General features: G+C 39.6%; 1 protein-coding gene across 2 annotated transcripts; it reads left to right on the top strand.

Annotated features, from left to right (window-relative positions):
- The first annotated feature begins 9,033 nt into the window (after nucleotides 1-9,033).
- wdr31 (WD repeat domain 31) lies at nucleotides 9,034-25,224 on the top strand. 2 transcript variants are annotated; one of them, XM_061902042.1, is made up of 9 exons: nucleotides 9,034-9,191; nucleotides 12,735-12,867; nucleotides 16,394-16,468; nucleotides 16,536-16,680; nucleotides 16,778-16,878; nucleotides 16,989-17,056; nucleotides 23,927-24,068; nucleotides 24,347-24,501; nucleotides 24,576-25,224. In XM_061902042.1, the coding sequence occupies exons 1-9, from the start codon at nucleotides 9,061-9,063 to the stop codon at nucleotides 24,634-24,636; spliced, it is 1,011 nt and encodes a 336-aa protein (XP_061758026.1). In that variant the 5' UTR covers nucleotides 9,034-9,060; the 3' UTR covers nucleotides 24,637-25,224. The 2 variants fall into 2 exon arrangements, with proteins under 2 accessions (XP_061758026.1, XP_061758015.1); XM_061902031.1 differs by having other exon boundaries at nucleotides 24,347-24,509.
- Nucleotides 25,225-25,246: the final 22 nt, after the last annotated feature.

The following is a 25,246-nucleotide window of genomic DNA, read 5'->3' as shown; positions in this document are numbered from 1 at the left end:
TTTGTCCCAGTTTTGCAGCCTGGGGAGTCACGTCAACTTGTGTCTGTAATGGAGTGCGAGCAACAAGATCCTTAAAGAGTCACCGAGCCAGCTACAGTTCAGTGACTTTACAACATGTCAAATGTTTCTGAATAATCTCATGTTGAAATACAAGCTGTTTTCTGTTTGGTCTGTTTTGCTTAATCTTTGGCTTTAGCGGCTATTTTGTGGCGCCAAAGAAGGTGTGTTAAGAAGAATGTGAAAAGTGAAAGAAAATACTCAGGAAATTGTGTGGCCTGCATTCAATGCAGTAAGTCTCTCATGTGTATGATGTTTTAGTTGACTTTTTCTCGCACTTGTTTGACAAGTAAGAATAGCAATAAGTGGATGTTTGAGGCCCAACTGCGACATGGAGCAGCTTTATATCAGGTAAGGTTTGTAATGGGGACAGTTTGATACTAAAGCGGATTAATTTTACATACATATATATATATATATATATATATATATATACATATATATATATATATATATATATACACACACACACATATATATATATATATATATATATATATATATATATATGCGAAGAGGTGGCGACTTGTCCAGGGTGTACCCCACCTTTCACCCGAATGCAGATGAAATATGCTCCAGCACCCCCTGTGACCCCAAAAGGGACAAGCGGTAGAAAATATATACATAAATACAGTATATACATATACACATATAATATATATGTATATATACATATATATCCATCCATCCATTTTTTACCGCTTGTCCCTTATCTATCTGCTTGTCTGTCTGTCCATCTATCTATCTATCAATCTATCTATCTATCTATCTATCTATCTATCTATCTATCTATCTATCTATCTATCTATCTATCTATCTATCTATCTGTCTATCTATCTGTCCATCTATCTATCTATCTATCTGTACATGGACATGATTGATGTACATGTACCTGTATATGTACATCTACATGTATATATGCTTATATGTATGTATATTCATCCATCCATTTTCTACCGCTTATCCCTTATATATAAATATATATATATATATACATATATATGTGTATATGTATGTATATTCATCCATCCATTTTCTACCGCTTATCCCTTATATATATGTAAAAAAAATACCATATTTCCTTGAATTGCCGCAGGGCGCTAATTAATTTAAAACCTCTTCTCACTCCTGCGCTTACCAAAGGCATGCGGTAAAAGTAAGCATGCGCTAATTATTTTAAAACCTCTTCTCACTCCGGCAGTTACCAAAGGTATGCAGTAAAAATTTAGCTCTTGATATTCTTCCCTTTATGAGATTTCAAATTACCGGTATTGAAATCAGCCTCCTCCATTTTGAAAATGATGACAGGGGAAGTGTCACTCGTGACGTCAGGAGTTTGACCAGGCGGTAATACCAAGCATGCGCTAATTATTTTGCGAAGCGAGTTTGACCCGGCAGTAAAAAAAATGTGGTTTGGCTCAGAAAAGGTTGAAAAACACCGTACTGGATAAACAGTTGTTTCCCTCAGTGTTGTGAGACAACATCGACTTTTATTCTGGAGGCAACGTTAGCTAAACGTACTTCCTTTTCCTGTCACGTGACCCCACCCCCGCTTAACTACGAGAAAGCGTCGCTCTTCGGTATCCACGGAGAGCGCGCAACAACACATGCCGGTGCACTTTACTCACACACGCGGACGAGCTGTCAAATGTCATGACGGCCCGCGGCAAGCCTTTCGGGGAGGTTTGGACCACCGGCGCCACTCCTCGACCGAGTTGTAACGCTGAAAGTGCGCGGAAGGCACTTGACGTGAGAGATTAGTTAGCATGCTAGCCGGCTAGCCACACGTCGAAGTCTCAGCATCACGTTGTTGTTGTTGTTGTTTTTGTCGGACCACGCCTGGCGGGCTGCAGGTAAAACTACAACCCTACCAAAAAACTGCGTGCACTTGTTTAACTTTCTACCTCAATGTTGCAGCGTCCTAGCTGGAGCACTTCCAAACGGGTGTGTTGTCATGTCACGTGACAGTGAGGATGCGCCTCTAATAGGATTGCATTCTTAAAGGCCTACTGAAATGAGATTTTCTTATTTAAACGGGGATAGCAGGTCCATTCTATGTGTCATACTTGATCATTTCGCGATATTGCCATATTTTTGCTGAAAGGATTTAGTAGAGAACATCGACGATAAAGTTTGCAACTTTTGGTCGCTAATAAAAAAGCCTTGCCTGTACCGGAAGTAGCAGATGATGTGCGCGTGACGTCACGCGTTGTAGGGCTCCTCACATCTTCACATTGTTTACAATCCTAGCCACCAGCAGCAAGAGCGATTTGGACCGAGAAAGCGATGATTTCCCCATTATTTTAAGCGAGGATGAAAGATTCGTGGATGAGGAAAGTTAGAGTGAAGGACTAGGAAAAAAAAAGGCGAGGACAGTGGGAGCGATTCAGATGTTATTAGACACATTTACTAGGATACTTCTGGAAAATCCCTTATCTGCTTATTGTGTTACTAGTGTTTTAGTGAGATTATATGGTACCTGAAAGTCGGAGGGGTGTGGTGACCGCCAGTGTCTCCGGTGGGAGGAGGTAATAGTCCGCAGCAGCTGCAGGAGGACACAAGTTCCGCTCATAACTACGGTAAGAGCCGACTTATTACCACAATCTTCTCACCGTAACCTGCCGGTTGACATGTGGTCGGGAACCATGTTCGCTTGACCGCTCTGTTCCATAGTAAAGCTTCACCATCGGGAATTTTAAACAAGGAAACACCGCCTGTGTTTGTGTGGCTAAAGGCAGCTGCAATACACCGCTTCCCACCTCCATCTTTCTACTTTGACGTCTCCATTATTAATTGAACAAATTGCAAAAGATTCAGCAACACAGATGTACATAATACTGTTTAATTATGCGATTAAAGCAGACTACTTATAGCTTGGATCGGCCTGGAAAAAAAATGTCCGCTACAACCCGAGACGTCACACGCACGCGTCATCATACCGCGACATTTTCAACAGGACACTTTGCGGGAAATTTAAAATTGCAATTTAGTAAACTAAAAAGGCCGTACTGGCATGTGTTGCAATGTTAAGATTTCATTACTGATATATAAACTATCAGACTGCGTGGTCGGTAGTAGTGGGTTTCAGGAGGCCTTTAAAGTGCGGCAGGAAGAGGAGAGGATTTGTGTTGTGTGTGTCTCTGTCGCGCCGCTCGCTTATGTGGGGACGACTGATTCTAATCCCGCCTGTGCGTAAATACCAGACACAGCATTAGGTACACGGCCTACTGTCACCATGGTCTTTATCAATTACATTCTGTTATTCATTTATTCATTTTTTTATTTACCGTATTTCCTTGATTCGCCGTCGGGGCGCTAATTAATTTAAAACCTCTTCTCACTCTTGCGCTTACCAAAGGCATGAGGTAAAAGTAAGCATGCGCTAATTATTTTAAAACCTCTTCTCATTCCGGCACTTACCAAAGGCATGCAGTAAAAAATCGAGTGTGATGTAAGCTTGGACCTTAAATCCTACTGAATAGCTCTTCTTCCCTTTATGCGATTTCAAATTACCGGTATTGAAATCAGCCTCCTCCATTTTGAAAATGATGACAGGGGAAGTGTCACTCGTGACATCACAAGTTTGACCAGGCAGTAATACTAAGCATGCGCTAATTATTTTGCGAAGCGAGTTTGACCCGGCAGTAATTCAAGGCAGGCGCATACTATATCCCCTGCGGCAATTCAAGGAAATACGGAATCTTCTTCACTGATGTGCATTCGTGATCAATAGACAATTAAACTTTAGCAACTAAACACATATTTACAGACCTATGCTTGAGAAAGAAGAGGATGAAGAAAATCTTATATTTCCTACCCCCTTCAACAGTCTTACCAGAGGTGGGTAGAGTAGCCAGAAAGTGTACTCAAGTAAGAGTACTGCTACTTTAGAGATGTATTACTCAAGTAAAAGTAAGGAGTAGTCACCCAAATATTTACTTTAGGAAAAATAAAAAGTATGTTGTGAAAAAACTACTCAAGTACTCAGTAACTGATGAGTAACCTGTTCGTTTAATGATTATGGCAACAAAGAATGCACAAAAACATAAAAATAGCAATGAGCAAATTCAGAGCCAGGAATATCTCTTAAGCAACTCAAACAACAATATATATGAAATAATAATACATTAAAATAAATAAAAAATAAGGCAAATTGAACCACAATAACTTAACAGCACCATAGGCTCAGTAGGCATTGATTGAAACTTGTATTAGTAGATTGCACAGTACAGTACATATTCTGTACAATTGACCACTAAATGGTAACACCCCAATAAGTTTTTCAACTTGTTTAAGTCGGGTTCCATGTGTGACGGTCATGTGACCGCCTGGCTCTGTTTGATTGGTCCAACGTCACCAGTGACTGCATGTGATTGGTGAAACGCAGCCATGCGTAGATCCTACTTTGAAGGTCTGTCTGACAAACCAAAAAAAAAACATTAACAGATTGATAAAAATCAGTAGCGAGTAGCGAGCTGAATGTAGATAAATGGAGCGGAGTAAAAGTAGCGTTTCTTCTCTATAAATATACTCAAGTAAAAGTAAAAGTATGTTGCATAAAAACAACTCTTAGAAGTACAATTTATCCCAAAAGTTACTCAAGTAGATGTAGCAGAGTAAATGTAGTGCGTACTGCCCAACTCTGAGTCTTACTTAATGGATAACCCAGAATGACCAGCATACAAACCAAACAAATACATCCAAATATAATGAAAACAAACAAACCAAAAAAACCACCAAAAAAACAAGTGCAAAACTTCATTAAGTACAAACCGAAAAAAAAAAAGTTATATACACCTCACAGGGTTATACAAAACAAATACAAACCCAGACAAAAAAATAATAAATAGAGATGTCCGATAATATCAGCCGATAAAGGCTTTAAAATGTAATATCGGTTTCGAAAAGTAAAAATTATGACTAAAACGCCGCTGTGTACACGGACGTAGGGAGATGTACAGAGCGCCAATAAACTTAGCGTGCCGGCCCAATCACATAATATCCACGGCTTTTCACACACACACACAAGTGAATGCAAGCCATACTTGGTCAACAGCCATACAGGTCACACTGACGGTGGCCGTATAAACAACTTTAACACTGTTACAAATATGCGCCACACTGTGAACCCACACCAAACAAGAATGACAAACACATTTCGGGAGAAATCCGCATCGTAACACAACAGAACAAATACCCAGAACCCCTTGCAGCACTAACTCTTCCAGTACACTAAAATATACACCCCCGCTATCCCAACCCCGCCCACCTCAACCTCCTCATGCTCTCTCAGGGAGAGCATGTTCCAAATTCCAAGCTGCTGTTTTTAGGCATGTTAAAAAAAAATGCACTTTGTGACTTCAATAATAAATATGGCAGTGAAGTGAAGTGAACTTGAGTTGATTTATTTTGGAAAACCTTGTTACATTGTTTAATGCATCCAGCGGGGCATCACAACAAAATTAGGCACAATAATGTGTTAATTCCACGACTGGATTTATCGGTATCGGTTGATATTGGTATCTGTAATTAAGAGTTGGACAATATCGGATATCGGCAAGAAAGCCATTATCGGACATCTGTAATAATAAATATTAAAAAATAAATATAAAGCAAAATGTAGACACTTACGGCTGTCCATATGATCTTATTGTCCATCCATCCATCCATCCATCTTCTTCCGCTTATCCGAGGTCGGGTCACGGGTGCAGCAGCCTAAGCAGGGAAGCCCAGACTTCCCTCTCCCAAACCACTTGGTCCAGCTCTTCCCGGGGGATCCCGAGGCGTTCCCAGGCCAGCCGGGAGACATAGTCTTCCCAACCTGTCCTGGGTCTTCCTTGTGGCCTCCTACCGGTCGAACGTGCCCGAAACACCTCTCTAGGGAGGCGTTCGGGTGTCATCCTGACCAGATGCCCAAACTGTCCTTAGACATTTTTTTCAATTGGAATATATTTCCACAATCTTTTATCTAATTGTAAAGACAATTTGATAGTTTAACCTCGACCACTGATATAAACATTTGTTTTAAAGTTGTCTGTGTAATGGGGCGGTATAGCTCGGTTGGTAGAGTGGCCATGCTAGCAACTTGAGGGTTGCAGGTTCAATTCCTGCTTCCGCCATCCTAGTCACTGCCGTTGTGTCCTTGGGCAAGACACTTTACCCACCTGCTCCCAGTGCCACACACACTGGTTTAAATGTAACTTTGATATTGGGTTTCACTATGTAAAGCGCTTTGAGTCACTAGAGAAAAAGCGCTATATAAATATACAATAATTCACTTCACTTCACTACTGATGTTTGAAATGACCTTTTCTTCAATGCTCTTCATTCTCAGAAGTGATGAAAAACATTTTTAGTAAATTATGCGGCTCATGTTCCCCCTATTCAAATGCCATTGAATCCATCATTCCAATTTCTACCCCTTGTCCCGTTCGGGGTCCGAGCTGCATTCGGGTGGAAGATGGCGTACACCCTGGACAAGTCGCCACCTCATCGCAGGGCCAACATCGCTAGACAGACAACATTCACACACTAGGGACCATTTAGTGATGCCAATCCACCTATCCCCAGGTGCATGTCTTTGGAGGTGGGAGGAAGCCGAGGTACCCAGAGGGAACCCACGCATTTACGCGGAGAACATTCAAACTCCACACTGAAAGATCCCGAGCGCAGGATCGAACCCAGGACCTTCGTATTGTGAGGCAGACCAATAACCCCTTTTTCCACCGTGCTGCCCACAAACCAAACAAATACATCCAAATATAATAAAAACAAACAAAAAAACACACACAAAAAAAACAAGTGCAAAACTTCATGAAGTACAAACCAAACAAAAAAATTAATGTACACCTCACGGGATGATACAAAACAAATACAAAACCATAAAAAAAATAAGTAAAATAATATATATATATATATATATATATATATATATATATATATATATATATATATATATATATAAACATAATATATATATATATATATAAATAATAAATATAAAGGAATACTTGTATAGCACTTTTCTACCTTCAAGGTACTCAAAGCGCTTTGACATTACTTCCACATTCACCCATTCACACATACATTCACACACTGATGACGGGCGCTGCCATGCAAGGCCCTAACCACCACCCATCAGGAGCAAGGGTGAAGTGTCTTGCCCAAGGACACAACGGACATGACTTGTAAAGAGAATTCCATTGTTTAATCCCCACCACTAATATAAATATTTGTTTTAAAGTTGTCCTTGCATACGGATGTTTGAAATTACCTTTTCTTCTATCCTCTTCATCTTTAGAAGTGATGACAAACATTTTTTTGTAAATTATGCGGCTCATTAAAGTACCAATGATTGTCACACACACACACTAGGTGGGACGAAATTATTCTCTGTGTTTGACCCATCACCCTTGATCACCCCCTGGGAGGCGAGAAGCAGTGAGCAGCAGCGGTGGCCGCGCCCGGGAACCATTTTTGGGGATTTAACCCCCAATTCCAGCCCTTGATGCTGAGTGTCAAGCAGGGAAGTAATGGGTCCCATTTTTATAGTCTTTGGTACGGACACTCTAACATGCTCCCCCAATTCAAATGCCATTGAAGCCTGATGCTAAATATTTATTTATCAGTACAACTACAGGTTGCAGACACCAGCATTTTGCACAATATCACTTCATTATGTGATTCGATAACATTTCATTAATTTAAAATTGCAACATTTAAACAAAACTGGGAATAAGCGGTAGAAAATGGATGGATGGATGTTTTTCAAAATGTATTAGAGTAAGCCAGTGTTTGTGTGGGTGTTTTTTTGTCAGATGCAAAAATATTGTCTTATTGCTTGGAAGGAAATTGAATTAAATGAACGTGTCTGCCAATATGGAGGATTATTTACTGTTTCCAAGATTAAATACTGGATTTGAAGTCAAAATGAATGTGATCATACAAATTATGAGGATAGCTATTGCAGCTTCAGATACAAATACAGAAAGGTAAGATGCACTCACAAAACTTGATTTATTTTTTAAAGGCAAATGGGACCCAAAAAGTATTTAATAACAACTTTATCAAATACTTTTTGGGCCCATTTATCATATTATAATATCATTGTGAGAATGTTTTATGAAAGCAAATTACTTCCTTCTTTTTCCTATTATTCTAATCCATCCATCCATTTTCTACCACTTGTCCCTTTTTTGGGGTCAGCTGGGGGTCGCTGAAGCCTATCTCAGCTGCACTCGGGCGGAAGGCGGGGTACACCCTGGACAAGTCGCCACTTCATCGCAGCTGTTATTCTAATGTGCAACCTACATCAACAATGCACATATGAATTTATGTAAAAAAATTTTAAAAAAGCAGGAAAAAATATCCTCCAAAGGTATCTATGCCTCACCTTGTGTTTACTTCACCGCACGTCACTGGGCAGTATAGCTCGGTTGGTAGAATGGCCATACCAGCCACTTGAGGGTTCCAGGTTCGATCCCCGCTTCCGCCATCCTAGTCACTGCTGTTGTGTCCTTGGGCAAGACACTTTACCCACCTGCTCTCAGTGCCACCCACACTGGTTTAAATGTAACTTAGATATTGGGTGTCACTATGTAAAAGCGCTTTGAGTCTCTAGGGGAAAGCGCTATATAAATATATTTCACTTCACTGATTCACTTGTTAGCCTCATCAGCTTATTCCTTTACATAAAATATTAGTACCCTTTTTTTTGTGTGCAAAATCGTTTTGTGTGGGTCAACAGTGTTATTTTTTTATTTTTTTTATAATAATTGATGCTGCACTCACAAACTTTTGGGCATATTACACAAAAAAATTCCAGTAGATTATTGGCATAACTGGAATTTAAGGCCTCCAGCCTTAATAAGGACATTATTATTTAGTCACATTGCCACGCCCACTGACACTTCACCACGCGCACTAATTGAGAATGAGATGCAGGTGAGCCTAATTAAATGTCTGGTGTGTATAAATATTATTTTAGTAGACTTGTTGAGGTGAATGTGTGTTCAGAACGCTTGTGGTCACCCCTTCCATCACGCCATTTCTGTGTTTATCTACACCGCTACAGTGTCCGAGGCAGACATGGGCAAGCTACAGAGCAAATTCCGCAAGAGATCCGAGTTGTACAGGTGAGACTTATTCTGCTGAAGCAATAATTGAAGTGTGACGGCGGAGGGAAGATGTGGTGAAATCAGACTTCTGTATATACAACACACGTTTCAGCATTTCTAGTTTACAGGCAGTCTGCAATCTGAGGGGTGCGGAATGTTATTTTTTCATTACACTAATTCCCTCTAAGCATGTGAACAATGCAGTGTGAATAAGGATAATGCTGGAATGATTGACTTTCATCTAATCAGATATTTTCTTCAGCATTGAGGCAGCTGAAGGACAGAAGTTACGTGATATCAGTGCAAGGCCTATCAAGTAATAATAAATATAACTGATAAAAACACACTTTTATTCAATGGCCTTTAACATTCTGTGATCTCCATCCAGCTATGGCAGGGGTGTCCAAAGTGTGGCCCGCCGCTAATGTTTCACTGGGCCGCAACACCTCATTCTAAAAGTACTAAAACTTTTTTTAAAAACATTAAAAAGAGGAATAAAAGAGCAAACAGGTGAAATGCTACAAGAAAAAGGTGCATTGTTGACTCTAATACTCCAATAACACTTTTTTTTTTTTCATAATTTCTCAAAAAATAACGATGAATCCAAATCAATGTTGCTAAAAATTATTGATTAATTTAAGGACATAAATACAACAAACATAAAACCTTGAAATATGAAAATTATAAATTAATAATTTTATACTAATTGTTCAATTGATTGTGATAAATATATTAAAATTACACTATATATATATATATATATATATATATATATATATATATATATATATAACAAATCTCTGAGACTGATAGAGATTTAAGTGTTGAATGTAGAACTTTTATTTTTTTAATTTTTTTTTAAAGTATGACCTTTTTATAAGTAAGGCACTTTTGGATCCCCAAGAATTTTAGAGGAATTTAATAACTGTCTTTGATTAAAAAAAATAATACATTTACATCAATTTAACTATGAATTATTGACCAATTTAGGGATCCAATTGCTTCACATCAAATATTCCACTTTGAAAATCTTTTTGGGAAAAATATTGTATATTTTGTATTTTTGACCCAAAAAATAGGGTTTTGACAAAAAGCTCGTAATATGTAATAAAAATAATGTAGAATTGGAGATTAGTTTTATGAAAAGAATATTTGACTTATTTTGAACCTTTTCTTAAGAGTGATACCTTGAAGTTAGTAGAGCGCTATACAAGTACAACTCATTTATTATTTAAACCCTTCTGGGTCCCCAGGACCTAACTTGAGGGAGCCCCAAAAATTAAAGTGTATTGTATTGGTTTTGAAAATGAAAACACATCAAAATGGCCCCAGCGTGCTTTGATTTTTCAGTGTACGGCCCTCTGTGGAAAAAGTTTGGACACCCCTGCGCTATGGCATCCCATTATGCACCTGCTGTGAACCCGTTTCTGTTTTTTTATTTTTAGCTGCTCTGTTTGTGTTTGCTTGCTTTCCTTATCTTTTAACCTGCCTATTGTACAGCACTTTGGCTACCCCTGTGGTAAATTTTAAATGTGCATTATAAAGTTGATTTCATGACCAGGCTATACACTTTTCCTGTGAGATTGAGTCACGTTAGTTTACAACAAAGTTGCACACACAAGAAGCTGACATCTCTCTTGTGAACATTCTTTTCTCCACATGCATGCACATTAGCTCCTCCCTCGCTTATCCTTGCCTTCCCCCGCGCCTATCAGTCAGGACACGGTCATAGGGTTCAAAGGGTTGGAACTTTTTTTCTTTTTAAGAATTAACAGAGGAAAAAAAATACACCTAAAGCATTTGTATGTGAGTACAACACTTAGTATATCAGTATGTGAAACTTAAATTGTGGAATAGATTAAGCAAAGAAGTCACACAATGCACGAACATGATCTAGTTTAAGAAAATGTTCACACTGGGTGTGTACAAGGAAGAATTCTAATGAACATTTTAAACCTGTTTCAGTTTATTTGGAACACTCATACAAACGTGTTTCATTACAGCACATCCGATAAGGAGTAGGAAGAAGCTGAGCTCATTTAATCCTACCCCTTTTCATACCATAGCAATTTTATCCTAATTTCATGTTCTTTGCAACATAACAGTGAACAAATAAATAATAAGCAAATATTATACCATAGTAAGTAAATTAATATTAAATACATAAATTATCTTTGTCTCAAAACTTTTTTTTAAAACCAAAACAAAGCGTTCAAAATATTAATTTTTGTTCTGGGTACTTCATGAACACCTGTAGTTTGAACAGTCTCTTAAAGTGAATCATTAGTCTTTTGTTTGTTTTTATGGTTAGTCCGTTCCACAATTTAATTCCATACTGATATGCTAAATGTTTTAAGTGCTGTACAAGCTTACACATGTTAAACTACATTTTCCTCTAAGAATTGTTGTACATTCTTGGGTAGCAGCTTTTTACCTAGATTTAGCTGTTTGCAAATGCACCAAATTGTTGAATTTCAATATTTGTGATTCAATAATTAAGGATTTGTATGTTCTCTATATCCAACATTACGTATTCTAATTTATCTTTTTTGTAACATCGTTAGTGAATGAAGCACAAATTTGTAGTTTCCCCATATTTCTACATTTACTCAAGACATGGTAACACTAGCGAGCGGTAGAGAATATGAAGTGATTTTTGTTCCAGAACATGTTTTGCTTTATTCATTATTGACCTGTTTCTTGCTACTTTTGTTGTGTATTTTTTTACAAGACATTTCCAATTAATTTGATCTAATATTACACCCCAAAATGTTTTCTTTTACCCTTTCAATGTCTATATGTATTTTGTTTGACTGAAATGCACATTTTTTTAATTATTTATGGAATTAAAGTGTGTATAAGTTGCGTTAAATGTGTAAAACAAAAGGGGTAGGATAAGATGTGCTTCTTCCTACTACTTTTTGGACACTTAAAGAAAAACGGAAAATGTGATGTCATATTGTAAATGTTCGAAAAAAGAAACTTAAACCATGTTTAAAGTAGAATTTAAACGTATATGTAAGTGTAAAAAGTTCACCACTGCTGCTATGTTGACATTTTAAAAAATTGTCAAACACCCACACTTGATTTTATTGACAAGGGCGAAAGCATATGCACCTCATGAATTTCCTTTTTAAATGTTTAATTGTCAAAGTAAAAAAAACCCTAACCACTTTTAAACAAGTCTATCTAGAGTTTTAATGGAAAGTGAGGACTGATACGGTCACACTAGAGCAGTGATTCTGGGCTCCATCTTGCGGTACGCCAAAGATTTGATTCATTATTTAAGTACAGTGTTTTGTTTTCCTAATTCAAGCAGTGTTGCTGTTGAAACTCTGTTAAAGTGACCAAAATATTAAATATACTTGTTAAATTAAAGCTCTGCCTTATTAATGAATACTTAGGCCTACTACACTACTGTATTTTAACCTTAGTCATTATGGTGGTACTTGGAGAGCCAAATGTTTTTTGAAGTGGTGCTTGGTGAAAAGTGAGTACCGGTACGTGCCAAAGAAAGCAGGGTAATTTGTAAGTTTTAAATATTTTGTTTTCTTTGCTCAGGCCATCTCTGGAGGAAAAGGTAGAAACGGCATCCGATTCCCAGGTGGTGCAGTATGAGCCGGCCCATCGCGGCTCCATCAACACAGTCACCACCATGGGCCCAGACCTGTGTGTTTCTGGGGGTACCGACCAGGTAACTGCACTCCTTTGCAGGCAGTGCCTTGAAGTGAGGCACTGTCATTTTTGTATTCTAATCAATGTTAGTACAGGTAAAATGTTTGTTTTCAAATTCTACTTGATCACATAATTTTTTTTTTTTTTTTTTTTTAAACATTTGGTTTCACCTTATTTGTATAAGAAGTCCATGTGCCTAGCCTCCTCCAGGAAAAGCTATTACTTTTTATAAGTCTTTATTTTATTTTAGTTTCAAGCCTCTCAGCTGCTTTATATTGTTTTACACCGTTGCTGTGCCTTGTTGTAGAAAGACAACAAGCACTTGCTGGCTCACATATGCTCCCCCGCCTCTTAGGTGAGGAAGTGAAACGCGCCATAATTCTTGATTGTCCGAGTTTAGCAAGAATTGTCACACTTGCAGTATGCTACACAGGCTGTACAAAGTCACGGTGTATTTTGAATGTTTCTGAAAACATTTTGATATTTACAACATGCTTACAAATGAGCGAGTGTGTACCATGCACTGAACACATGCTTGTGTACTAAAACGCGTGCAAACATGATAAAGATGAAACGGTATCAAAATCTCAAGGTACGGTTTCAAAAATTGCTATGGTGTGAGGAATGTTTAGGACAAACACACTTGCTGTAATTCAACTCTTAATGCTGAACTGTTCTAATTATATTTATCACAACTAACATGTATTTTTAAATGCAAAAAATTGTGCAGTAACATCCACTGTTTCAAGCAAAGTACAAGTAACAATGTGAACATCCAGTGTAACAGGTGTAAAACAATGTTCAGCTTAGTGTCTTAAATAACTTTATGAAAAGTGTCTTACACAGTGGACATGTTTATCGGTTTGAAAAATGCTGTTTCTCAGAAAAGTTACTTAACAATATAACTTAAAAACTGTTTAGCTTTCTACCCTAAGAGGTAGAGAATAGATCGATTGAGGATTTGTCAAGTAGTTTTTCAGTTTCCACATATTTCCCACAGTACTTTAAAAAAAAAAAAATTTGGGGGGGTGGTGAATTCCCTCAGACTGGCTCTGTCGCCATAGAAACACTCAAGAAAAAAATGGCATGCGTTGCTTTACAGAACGCAGACTTTCTTCCCTCCCCAAAAGAGGTTATGTAATTGCCGGGGTTTGTCTTTTAGCAGTATAATAACGGTTATGGATCGAATTTGATGACATTTTTAGGAAATTTACCAAAAAAACAGTCTTCTACTACAAATCCCGTTTCCATATGAGTTGGGAAATTGTTAGATGTAAATATAAATGGAATACAATACGGCGTGGAAGAGTGGCCGTGCGCAACCCGAGGGCCCCTGGTTCAAATCCCACCTAGTACCAACCTCGTCACGTCCGCTGTGTCCTGAGCGAGACACTTCACCCTTGCTCCTGATGGGTGCTGGTTGGCACCTTGCATGGCAGCTCTCTCCATTAGTGTGTGTGAATGGGTAAATGTGGAAGTAGTGTCAAAGCGCTTTGAGTACCTTGAAGGTAGAAAAGCGCTATAAAAGTACAACCCATTTATCATATCCTTTTCACCCCATATTCAGTTGAATATGCTACAAAGACAACATATTACATTTTTAAACTGATAAGCATTTTTTTTTTTTTTGCAAATCATTAACTTTAGAATTTGATGCCAGCAACACGTGACAAAGAAGTTGGGAAAGGTGGCAATAAATACTGAAAAAGTTGAGGAATGCTCATCAAACACTTATATGGAACATCCCACAGGTGTGCAGGCTAATTGATAACAGTTTTGCGCCATGATTGGGTATAAAAGCAGCTTTCATGAAATGCTAAGTAATTCTCAAAGGGGCGAGGGTCACCACTTTGTAAGCAAATTGTCGAACAGTTTTAGAACATTTCTTAACGAGCTATTGCAAGGAATTTAGGGATTTTACCATCTACGGTCTGTAAAATCATCAAAAAGTTCAGAGAATCTGGAGAAATCACTGCACGTAAGCGATATTAGACTTTTGACTGCTCATGTGGTACTTCATCAAAAACCGACACCAGTGTGTAAAGGATTTCACCACATGAGCTCAGGAACACTTCATAAAACCACTGTCAGTAACTGCAGTTGGTCGCTACATCTGTAAGTGCAAGTTAAAACTCTACTATACAAAGCCAAACCCATTTATCAACAATATCCTGAAACGCCGCTGGCTTTGCTGGGCCCGAGCTCATCTAAGATGGACTGATGCAAAGTGGAAAGGCGTTCTGTGGTCTGACGAGTCCACATTTCAAATTATATTTGGAAACAGGACGTGGTGTCCTACAGAACAAAGAGGAAAATAACCATTTGGATTGTTATAGGCGCAAAGTTCAAAAGCCAGCATCTGTGACGGTATGGGGGTGTATTAGTGCCCAAGGCATGGGTAACTTACACATCTGTGAAGGCACCATTAATGCTGAATGGTCCATACAGGTTTTGGAGCAACATATGTTGTCATCCAAGCAATTTTATCATGGATTCCCCTGCTTATTTCAGCAAGAAAAGTGTTACAACAGTGTGGCTTCGTAAAAAGAGTGTGGGTACTTTCCTGGCCCGCCTGCAGTCCAGACCTGTCTCCCATCGAAAATGTGATTCAGAAAAGTTTTTGCGTAATTATAGATGTGTGCTGCTGGTGCATCACGTCTCACACAGATGGGAGCATGATATCAATGTACAGAAAATTATCAAATGTCTCTTTGGTAAAAGCCCTCTATGCACAAAAAAATCCTAATTTAAACTAGGCGGTCTGCACTGCTTTTCAACTGGACAGGCGGTGTTGGTAGATCACGCCCACTCATAGTACACGCTATCTTATTTTTGTTGCACAAGCTTTTTGGTGCATGGTATTTGGACAGTAAATCAAACCTATAGTGGGAAAAAAGAGCCTGGCCTGTCCTCTTTTTCAGGCTGTGTACCGTATTTTTCGGACTAAGTCGCAGTTTTTTTTCATAGTTTGGCCAGGGGTGCAACTTATACTCAGGAGCGACCTATGTGTGAAATTATTTACACATTACCGTAAAATATCAAATATAATTTAGCTCATTCACGTCAGTGACTAGACTTATAAGATTTCATGGGATTTATCGATTGTTTATTTGGCAAATGTATCGCGTGTTCTATATGTTAGTTATTTGAATGACTTACCATATGTTACTTTAACATTACAGGTACCTTCTCATTTGGTTATTTATGCGTCATACAACTTATTCAGCCTGTTGCTCACTATTCATTTATTTTAAATTGCCTTTCAAATGTCTGTTCTTGGTGTTGGGTTTTATCATATAAAATTCCCCCCAAAATGCATCTTATACTCCAGTGCAACTTATGTTTTTTTTCCTTATGCATTTTCGGCAGGTGCGACTTATACTTCGAAAAATATGGTAGCTCAAATTCAACTTTTTTTTCTGAATAAAATGTATTGAATCATACAGAAAAGTTCAATGAAAATATCTTTTTATTTTTGATTACTGTTATGACTGTGCCAAGAGTACAGTGAGAACTGTCAAAACAAGTGTTTGTGTTCCATGAAGGTGGTGGTTGTCTACGACTGGAAACAAGGCCGTGCGTGTCAGTCCTTCCAGGGCCACAACAGAGAGGTTACCAAGGTAACGTCAATACTGCTCGTTGGAAACCGCCACCAATTTAACGCAAATGCATTCTTTAAAAATCCAGTTGGCGTGTTATCCGGGCAGTACGTGGATCTTTAGCGGCTCACGGGACAAGACTGTCCTTATGTGGGACCTGAGCCTGGGGGACGAGCCTATTCAGGAATTCAGTGGACATGAGTTGGTGGTCAACGGACTGGCTGTCAGCCCTGGTATAACACACGTGCACTGACCCCTACCAACTCACCTTCTGTACCTTTTTTTAAAATCAATGTGATTTACTTTAACAAATATTATCGGGCTTTGCAGACGGACGAAAACTGTGCACAGGCTCCAGAGACAACTGGATGTGTTTGTGGGACATCGAATCTGCCAAATGCGAGCAGAGACTCAACATCTCCAGAAACCTGGTGAGAATAAACTTGTTTTGTTGCATGCACTCTTACGTGCCAAGAATGCACTGGTACATGTAAACAAAAAACTACCTAGGATGTAATGAGATACTGTCACAACTGTGCAGGTGACTCATGTGTGCTGGGTGCCAGGGAGCGCCTCAGTGGTCCAGACCTCGGAGGACAAGACCTTACGGTACAAACAGGTTTTGCCACCACACAACTATGAAAAGCAGCTAAAATGAGATTTAGTAAGATGACAACACACTTGGGTATGAAACTAGAATACACTTGGGTGCCTTTTTGGCCCTGAGCCACTCAAATGTGTCATTTTTTTAAAAATGGAAAACTTTAGTTACCGTATAGGACAGTGGTTCTCAACCTTTTTTCAGTGATGTACCTGTGAACTTTTTTTTTTTTTTTTTTTTAATTCAAGTACCCCTAATCAGAGCAAAGCATTTTTGGTTGAAAAAAAGAGAAAGTAAAATACAGCACTATGTCATCAGTTTCTGATTAATTAAATTGTATAACTGTGCAAAATATTGCTCATTTGTAGTAGTCTTCCTAGAAATATTTTGAAAAAATATATAGCTAAACTTGTTGAAAATAAACAAGGGATTAAATTATGAATACAATTTCTACACATAGAAGTAATCATCAACTTAAAGTGCCCTCTTTGGGGATTGTAATAGAGATTCATCTGGATTCATGAACTTAATTCTAAATATTTCTTCACAAAAAAATCTTTTAACATCAATATTTATGGAACATGTCCACAAAAAACCCAGCTGTCAACATTGAATATTGCATCGTTGCATTTCTTTTCACAGTTTATGAACTTACATTCATATTTTGTTGAAGTATTATTCTATATATATTTAAAGGATTTTTGAATTGTTGCCATTTTTAGAATATTTAAAAAAAATGTCACGTACCCCTTTGCATACCGTCAAGTACCCCCAGGGGTACACTTATTCAGCCTGGTATCGGAAATAGTCATGTCTAAATGTTATAAAATTTAGATAGTAGTAAATTTCACTAACTTTTTAGCCTTTAAAACATTTTTACGTAACTTTATTCTCATTTTCTCTGTGTAGCCCTCAAACTTAAATTTTCCTGTTGCTAGGTGGAATTTCTGTAACTGATTAAGAGCAGTGTTTTTCAACCTTTTTCTTAGCAGAGGGACATTTTTTTTTTTTTTTCCCCGTTAAAATCCCAAGGCACACCACTAGCAGAAAACATAAAAAACTACACTCGGCAGCCAATATTGACAGTGACGTCTTCTCGCAATTGTTGAATATAAATCTCAACCATAACCAAGCATGCATCACTATAGCTCTTGTCTCAAATTAGGTGTACAGTCACATCACGGTGTGACTTATTTTGACTTTTTTGGTGTTTTTCTGTGTAGTGTTAGGTCTTGTCTTGCGCTCCTATTTTGTTATGTACGGATTCCCTTTGTGGTCGCCGTCTGCTCCATGCGCCGTGAGTCTTTACTGTCGTCCAGCATTCGGTTTGTTTACTCTGCAGCCAGTTTAGTTTCGTTTCTCATTGCCATCCTTAAGCTTCAATGCCTTGTTTATTTTTGGTTTAAAGGGAAACATTATCACCAGACCTATGTAAGCGTCAATATGTACCTTGATGTTGCAGAAAAAAGACCATATATTTTTTTAACCGATTTCCGAATTCTAAATGGGTGAATTTTGGCGAATTAAACGGCTTTCTATTGTTCGCTCTCAGAGCGATGACGTCACCTAGGTAGTCAGTCCGCCATTTTCTCAAACACATTAACGAGTGTAATCAGCTCCTGTTATTTTCAGTTTTTTTTCGACGGTTTTCTGTACCTTGGAGAAATCATGTGTTGTCGGAGGGTGTAACAACACGATCAGGGACGGATTCAAGTTGACTTACGTGGAGTGTGCTTCGATTAGGAATGCTAACATGCTATTTAGGCTAGCTGTGTGTACATTTGTAGCTATATTTGCATCCAGCCTTTCCCTCCACCCACATTTAGTGCCAAACAAACACTTACCAATCAACAGATTTAGGTTGCTCCAGTGTCACAAGATACAAAAGTCCCGATCGTTTGGTCTGCATATTTTACTGGCGATGCTAAGGCAGACATGGCACAGAGATGTAGGGATATCCTGCAGATGCATTTCCAATGATAGTCAACAAAATCACAAAGGTGAGTTTTGATGTTACTGACTTATCGTATTTTTTGGACTATAAGTCGCAGTTTTTTTTTTTTGGTTTGGCCGGGGGTGAGACTTGGCCAAAGCTATAAAAAATTTTTTTTTTGTTTTGCCTAGTCTCCCCCCGGCCAACCTATTAAAAAAAACTGCGACTTATAGTCCGAAAAATACGGTATGTGCTAATCTGATATATATGGTCACGGCATGACTGCCAGTTAATCGATGCTAACATGCTATTTAGGCTAGCTGTATGTACATTTGTAGCTATATTTGCATCCAGCCTTTCTCTCCACCCACATTTAATGCCAAACAAACACTTACCAATCAACAGATTTAAGTTGCTTCAGTGTCACAAGATGCGAAAGTCCCGATCGTTTGGTCTGCACATTTTACCAGCGATGCTAAGGCAGACATGGCACAGAAATGTATGGACATCCTGCGACCCTCAATCGAAGGCGATCGCTGAGTAGCGACAATGGCTATTCGCTCAATAGCTTCAGTTTCTTCAATTTCGTTTTCGCTATCTGCCTCCATACTCCAACCATCCGTTTCAATACATGCGTAATCGATTGAATCGCTTAAGCCGCTGAAATCAGTCTGAATCCGAGCTAATGTCGCTATATCTTGCTGTGCTATCCGCCAAGTTGGCATCACTAAATGACGTCACAGGAAAATGGACGATGGGTTTAAAGATAGCGAAAATCAGGCACTTTAAAGCCTGTTTTCGGGATATTCCAGGATGAGTAAAATTTTGAAAAAATAAAATAAGCCACCGCGAACTGATTTTTTTGGTTTTAACCCTTCTGAAATTGTGATAATGTTCCCCTTTAATCATTAAATTTTTTTACCTGCAAGCTGCCTTCCGCTGTTTGCCTATTTTGATCGAGACAAATCATGTTCCTGATGTCAACAAAGCAATTAGCTACCTGCTGCCACCTACTGATATGGAAGTATCAGTTACTCTGCTGAGCGCTTGACAGCAAAGACAATGACTTGTGTGCAAAAAATATTTTCCACACGGACATATTAAGTAGCGTACCGCACGTTGTGTAAACAATGCACACCGAGGCACAACACACGGCATGCTAGCAACAACTGGGCTACGATAAAATGACCATACCTCTTCTCACCGGATATGCCCTTTTTTGCGGGGCTGTCCGGGTGGAGTTTCTTAAATGCCTCAAATGTCCGGCATTTTAAATTAGGGTTGTGTATTTTCAATGTACGTTCAGGGTCAAGAAGGGGTTAAAAACAAAACAAATTGTGCACGCAGCAGCATTCGTGAGGGAAGGGCAGAGAGATGTGATAAACGCGCATGCGTCGCCAGGCTCTGCTTTTTATAGATTTTTTTTTTTTTTTAAATCTATAGCAGCGGTGTCAAAAGTGTGCCCCGGAAGCCATTTGCGGCCCACAGCTAATGTTTTAAAGGCCCACGGCACATTCTAAAAATACTATTAATATAAACAAAAGTGAAATAACAACTTAAAGGCTAAACAAAATATTGAATCAAAATCAATGTTATTATGAATTATTGACTTATCCAAGGTTCCGATTACTTCACATCAAATATTAAACCAAAACATTTTTTGGGTGGAAGATTTTGCAAATTTGGTAAATAACCAAAAATTATATTTTGTTTTCTTACTGTACTGAAAATGAACTGAACCGTGACCTCTGAACAGAGGTATGTACCGAACTGAAATTTTTGTGTACAGTTACACCCCTAGTGAAATTACATAATTTCCCACGGTACACTAGTGTGCCACGGCACAGTGGTTCAAAAACACTGATGTAAAGGTAATTTTTTTTCTTTCTGGAATTAAAGCACTTCCTTCCATTCTACATAACATGAAATGGTAGTTCTTCGGTCAAAATTTTACATGGGTTTTGTTTTACAAACCATCTTCAAGTCAGTTTGTCTCTTCAGAGCGCACCATTTGTGGGCGGTCTTATTTACGTGCCTTAGCCCTCTTCCAGGCCAGGTCCCCTTTGACTGCATTTCCACCATGTCAGTTTGTAGCGCTTTCAAATGGACTCTACAGACAGACTGAAGTTAAAAGTATACGCTACTTTTGTATTGGAAATGGAAACTGCAGAGGACGCGTGTGTGTATGAGCCAGTCTGCCCCAAAAGGAGGAATTCTAACTACAGCAGAATCAAAGCGGCGGACTAACACAACACTATTTGGTTAAACCTATGTATGGAGATATCTACTCTTGTAAGGAAATGTGTGTAACTCCAAACTGCTTTGAAGCAACTTTGAAAGAAGGCAAGATTGTTTTATAAATATCTCCGCATCTTTCATATTCAAATACAAAAAAATCATCGGCAGTCACTCAAACAAGTGACTATCCTCCTGGTAGGGGTGTATCCATTTCTTATGGAGGATGTCTGTGTGATTTAGTATAACCTGGGGAGACTGGTGCACAGACAGTCACCACATGATCCTTGACAGAATCGGGGTCAGGGTCCAGTGGCATGGAGCCCAAGACGACTGGGGACCCTTTTTTTGCTGCAGCCTTCTCCCGCCATCACAGCTGTTGTGGTAGTTCTTACACCTACCGTCTTCAACGTATCCCTGGCTAGGGGGCAGTCAGGTACTAGGCCTTAGCCAAAGGCCACCTGGGGAATTGTTGGATAATAAGACTTGAAAATGTATTTTATAATGTCACATGTTGGAATGACATACAATGAAACTACAAGTTTACACTTGGACAAAAATACATTTACATGTTAAGTTAGCAATTTAATAACTGCTGTATTGTGTATACCGTATTTTTCGGATTATAAATCCCTCCGGAGTATACCTAGCACCGGCCGATAATGCACAATAAAGAAGGCAAAACATGTATACGTCGCACTGGAGTAGAAGTAGCATTTTTGGGGAAAATTTATTTGATAAAATCCAACACCAAGAATATAACTTGAAAGGCAATTTAAAATAGTGAACAGGCTGAATAAGTGTACGTTATGACTCATAAATAACCGAGAAGGTACCTGGTATGTCAACGTAACATATTATGGTAAGAGTCATTCAAATAACTAACATATAGAACATGCTATACGTTTAACAAACAATATGTCACTCCTAATTGATAAATCCGATAAAATCTTCCTCTGTTGCTTCTAAACAACTCTGCCAACTCCAAAGGCATGCGCCGCTTCCTCATGTCCTTTTCTGCTGCATATTTCGCTACAACCAGCTTGTAATCTGCAGTACATGATTTCCTTTTCGGTGCCATTTTTGTTCAGCCCTTCTCAGTTTTTATAGAATACAATAGAATGGACTTGTCATATTTGCATATAACGAGATTAAAGACTCCAACTTAAGGTGTGGTAGTGGGAACAAATATGGGGTGAAATAAATAATACAAGAGGTAATAAAGGAAAAAACTAACAATTGAAAGAGACTACTATCCAATAAAAATAAGCAATCGTATACAATATACCAGACAAGAGTACCGAAGTAATAACAATCAGTGTCGGGCGTATTGCACAGTAGGCTATCAGGGCATGATATTGTATAGGGGTGGATTATTATAAGTTACTGTCAACGATGAAATGATCCCGTTAATAGCTACAGCAGTAGCATATAGCAGTTAGCATTCCATGACCCACAATGCATTTCTGCCATGACCCTCGCCTGCCAAATTCTTATTGGTTTTTGTGTATGTGACGATTCCTGACATTTTCTTTGTCTCTTCCGCGAATGAGGTATTTGATATTTTACAGTAATGTGTTAATTTCACGCATATGTCGCTCCGGAGAATAAGTCGCACCCCCGGCCAAACTATGAAAAATAACTGCGACTTATAGTCCGAAAAATACGGTAAATGAGAAATAGTACTATTCTAGTGGGGGCAATGTAACTGCTGTAGACAAATATTTTTGAAGCATCACTTTTTCATTTCTAGGCACAGTCAGGGCGTTGAGGGTATCTGGTTTGGTGGCTGCAGGATTAGATCTTTGCTGTTTGCAGATGATGTAGTCCTGATGGCTTTATCTGGCCAAGATCTTAAGCTCTCACTGGATCGGTTCGCAGCTGAGTGTGAAGCGACTGGGATGAGAATCCACACCTCCAAGTCCGACTCCATGGTTCTCGCCCGGAAAAGGGTGGAGTGCCATCTCTGGGGTGGGGAGGAGGTCTTGCCCCAAGTGGAGGAGTTCAAGTACCTCAGAGTCTTGTTCACGAGTGAGGGAAGAGCGGATCGTTGCGGCTGTATCGATCCGTTGTGAAGGGGCTGAGCCGAAAGGCAAAGCTCTCAATTTACCGGTCTATCTACGTTCCCATCCTCACCTATGGTCATGAGCTTTGGGTTATGACCGAAAGGACAAGATCACGGGTACAAGCAGCCGAAATTAGTTTCCTCCCCCGGGTGGCGGGGCTCTCCCTTTAGAGATAGGGAGGAGCTCAAAGTAAAGCCGCTGCTCCTCCACATGGAGAGGAGCCAGATGAGGTGGTTTGGGCATCTGGTAATGATGCCACCCAAACTCCTCCCTCGGGAGGTGTTTAGAGCACGTCCGACCGGTAGGAGGCCACGGGGAAGACCCAGAACACGTTGGGAAGACTCTCTCCCGGCTGGCCTGGGAGCGCCTCGGGATCCCCCGGGAAGAGCTGGACGAAGTGGCTGGGGAGAGGAGAGTCTGGGCTTCCCTGCTTAGGCTGCTGCCCCCGTGACCCGACCTCTGATAAGCGGAAGATCGATTGATGGACTTTTTCATAACAGTGTAAAACTTTCATTTTTGTGACAAATTACTAGTTGGGAAACGAGGACCCAGTAGTAACACAGAAAAATTGTAGCTCACCAAGCACAGATTTGCACCTGTTTTGGAGATGGCTGTAACGGGTGTTGTGTCATGTGGTCACACAGGGTGTGGGACAGCCGCTCGTGGAAGGTGACCAACACGTTCCCGGCCAAGCAGTACATCCAGACGCACTGTGACGTTTCTCCCGGCGGATACTACCTGGTGTCCAGCAGCAACGGCTTTGGGGGCCAAGGCTGTGAAGCCACGGTGAGACCGCCTCCGGTCCTGACACCGATATTTAGCACGTATAGTGACTCTGGAGAGCTTTGTGTTCCCAGTGCACATGCTAATGTAATGTAATTCAGTAGTCTACACACTTTTGTAAATAAGAGCTAAAAGGTGCTGTCCCCATGTGGCCGCTAAGCCTTTTAGAGTTTTTAATAGAACATTCATCACAGGTCCCCTTTGACTTGAAGCAAATTATCCAGAGTGATATTTTCATGTTTAAAAAGAAAATAAAAGTGCGTTCTGATCTGTACCTTCAGCTGTGGGACCTTCGTCAGCCGGGTTGCAAGGTGGTGGAGTACCGAGGCCACCTGCAGACCACTGCGTGCTGCGTCTTCCTGCCCACGCCTCCCGGGGGCACTGATCTGGTAGCGACGTCCTCCCACGACAGCTCCATCAAAATCTGGGACCAGAGGTCTGCAGGTGTGCGAGGTTACATTAGTCTACATATCTCAACCCTCCCTTTTTAACATTCTACGCTCTGTCCAGTCTGCTTAGGGACTCTGTCGCTGGACGGCGCCGGTCCTCTGGTGTCTTTGGCACCGAGTGACTCGTCCAATGTGCTGTGCGCTAGCTTCAACAGCGGCCTCCATCACATGCAGGTCATCCAAGGATCAAGCCAGGGTCCAAGTTCCGGGGCGGATGAAGCAAGTGGCCTGGACATTAGACTGGTTTCCCGCTTCTGACAGCCGTCGTGTCTTTTTTTTCTACAAGCTACTTTTTTAATGATCCAGACTGAACGAGAAGAGGATTAGGTTTTACGATTTGGATCCATTTTCTATGAAGCTTATGCTGTTGTGGACTTAAAAGCAAAGGTGGACCACCGCCTCGAGTGGCGGTCAATTATGTGAACCACTGCACCACCAAAGGAAGTATACTTGGACCTTTTTCTCAAAAGGTATTTTTTTTTTTTCCTAACTGCCAAGTAGAAAGTTATACTTTTTAATTTTTTTGTAGAATAGGACAGTAGTGTCATGCAAGTTTTCGCATTTTAGTATTTTAAAATGAAGCATGTTTTTATCTGACCAAGCTGCAGATAGTCTAAACTATGCATCGTCATGTACTAATTTTTAGGTAAAAAGTTGGAATGTATTTTTTTGCAGAACAAACGAAATAAATCTGTTCTGTGATACTGTTACCATCTAAAGCTTTTGCTTGCA

The sequence above is a fragment of the Nerophis ophidion genome, linkage group LG01 (genome assembly GCF_033978795.1).
Source record: "Nerophis ophidion isolate RoL-2023_Sa linkage group LG01, RoL_Noph_v1.0, whole genome shotgun sequence".
In the NCBI taxonomy this organism is placed as follows: domain Eukaryota; kingdom Metazoa; phylum Chordata; class Actinopteri; order Syngnathiformes; family Syngnathidae; genus Nerophis; species Nerophis ophidion.
The sequence above is the reverse complement of the archived record's forward strand: the minus strand, read 5'-3'. Positions and strand labels throughout refer to the sequence as shown.

What these genes read in the sequence shown, in the direction of transcription:
- wdr31 (XM_061902031.1), top strand. Translation starts at nt 9,061, where the DNA reads ATGTGTGTTCAGAACGCTTGTGGTCACCCCTTCCATCACGCCATTTCT. An exon ending in TTTCTGGGGGTACCGACCAG is followed by an intron (nt 12,868 to 16,393) that starts GTAACTGCACTC and finishes TGTTCCATGAAG; the next exon opens with GTGGTGGTTGTCTACGACTG. An exon ending in CTGGGACCAGAGGTCTGCAG is followed by an intron (nt 24,510 to 24,575) that starts GTGTGCGAGGTT and finishes CGCTCTGTCCAG; the next exon opens with TCTGCTTAGGGACTCTGTCG.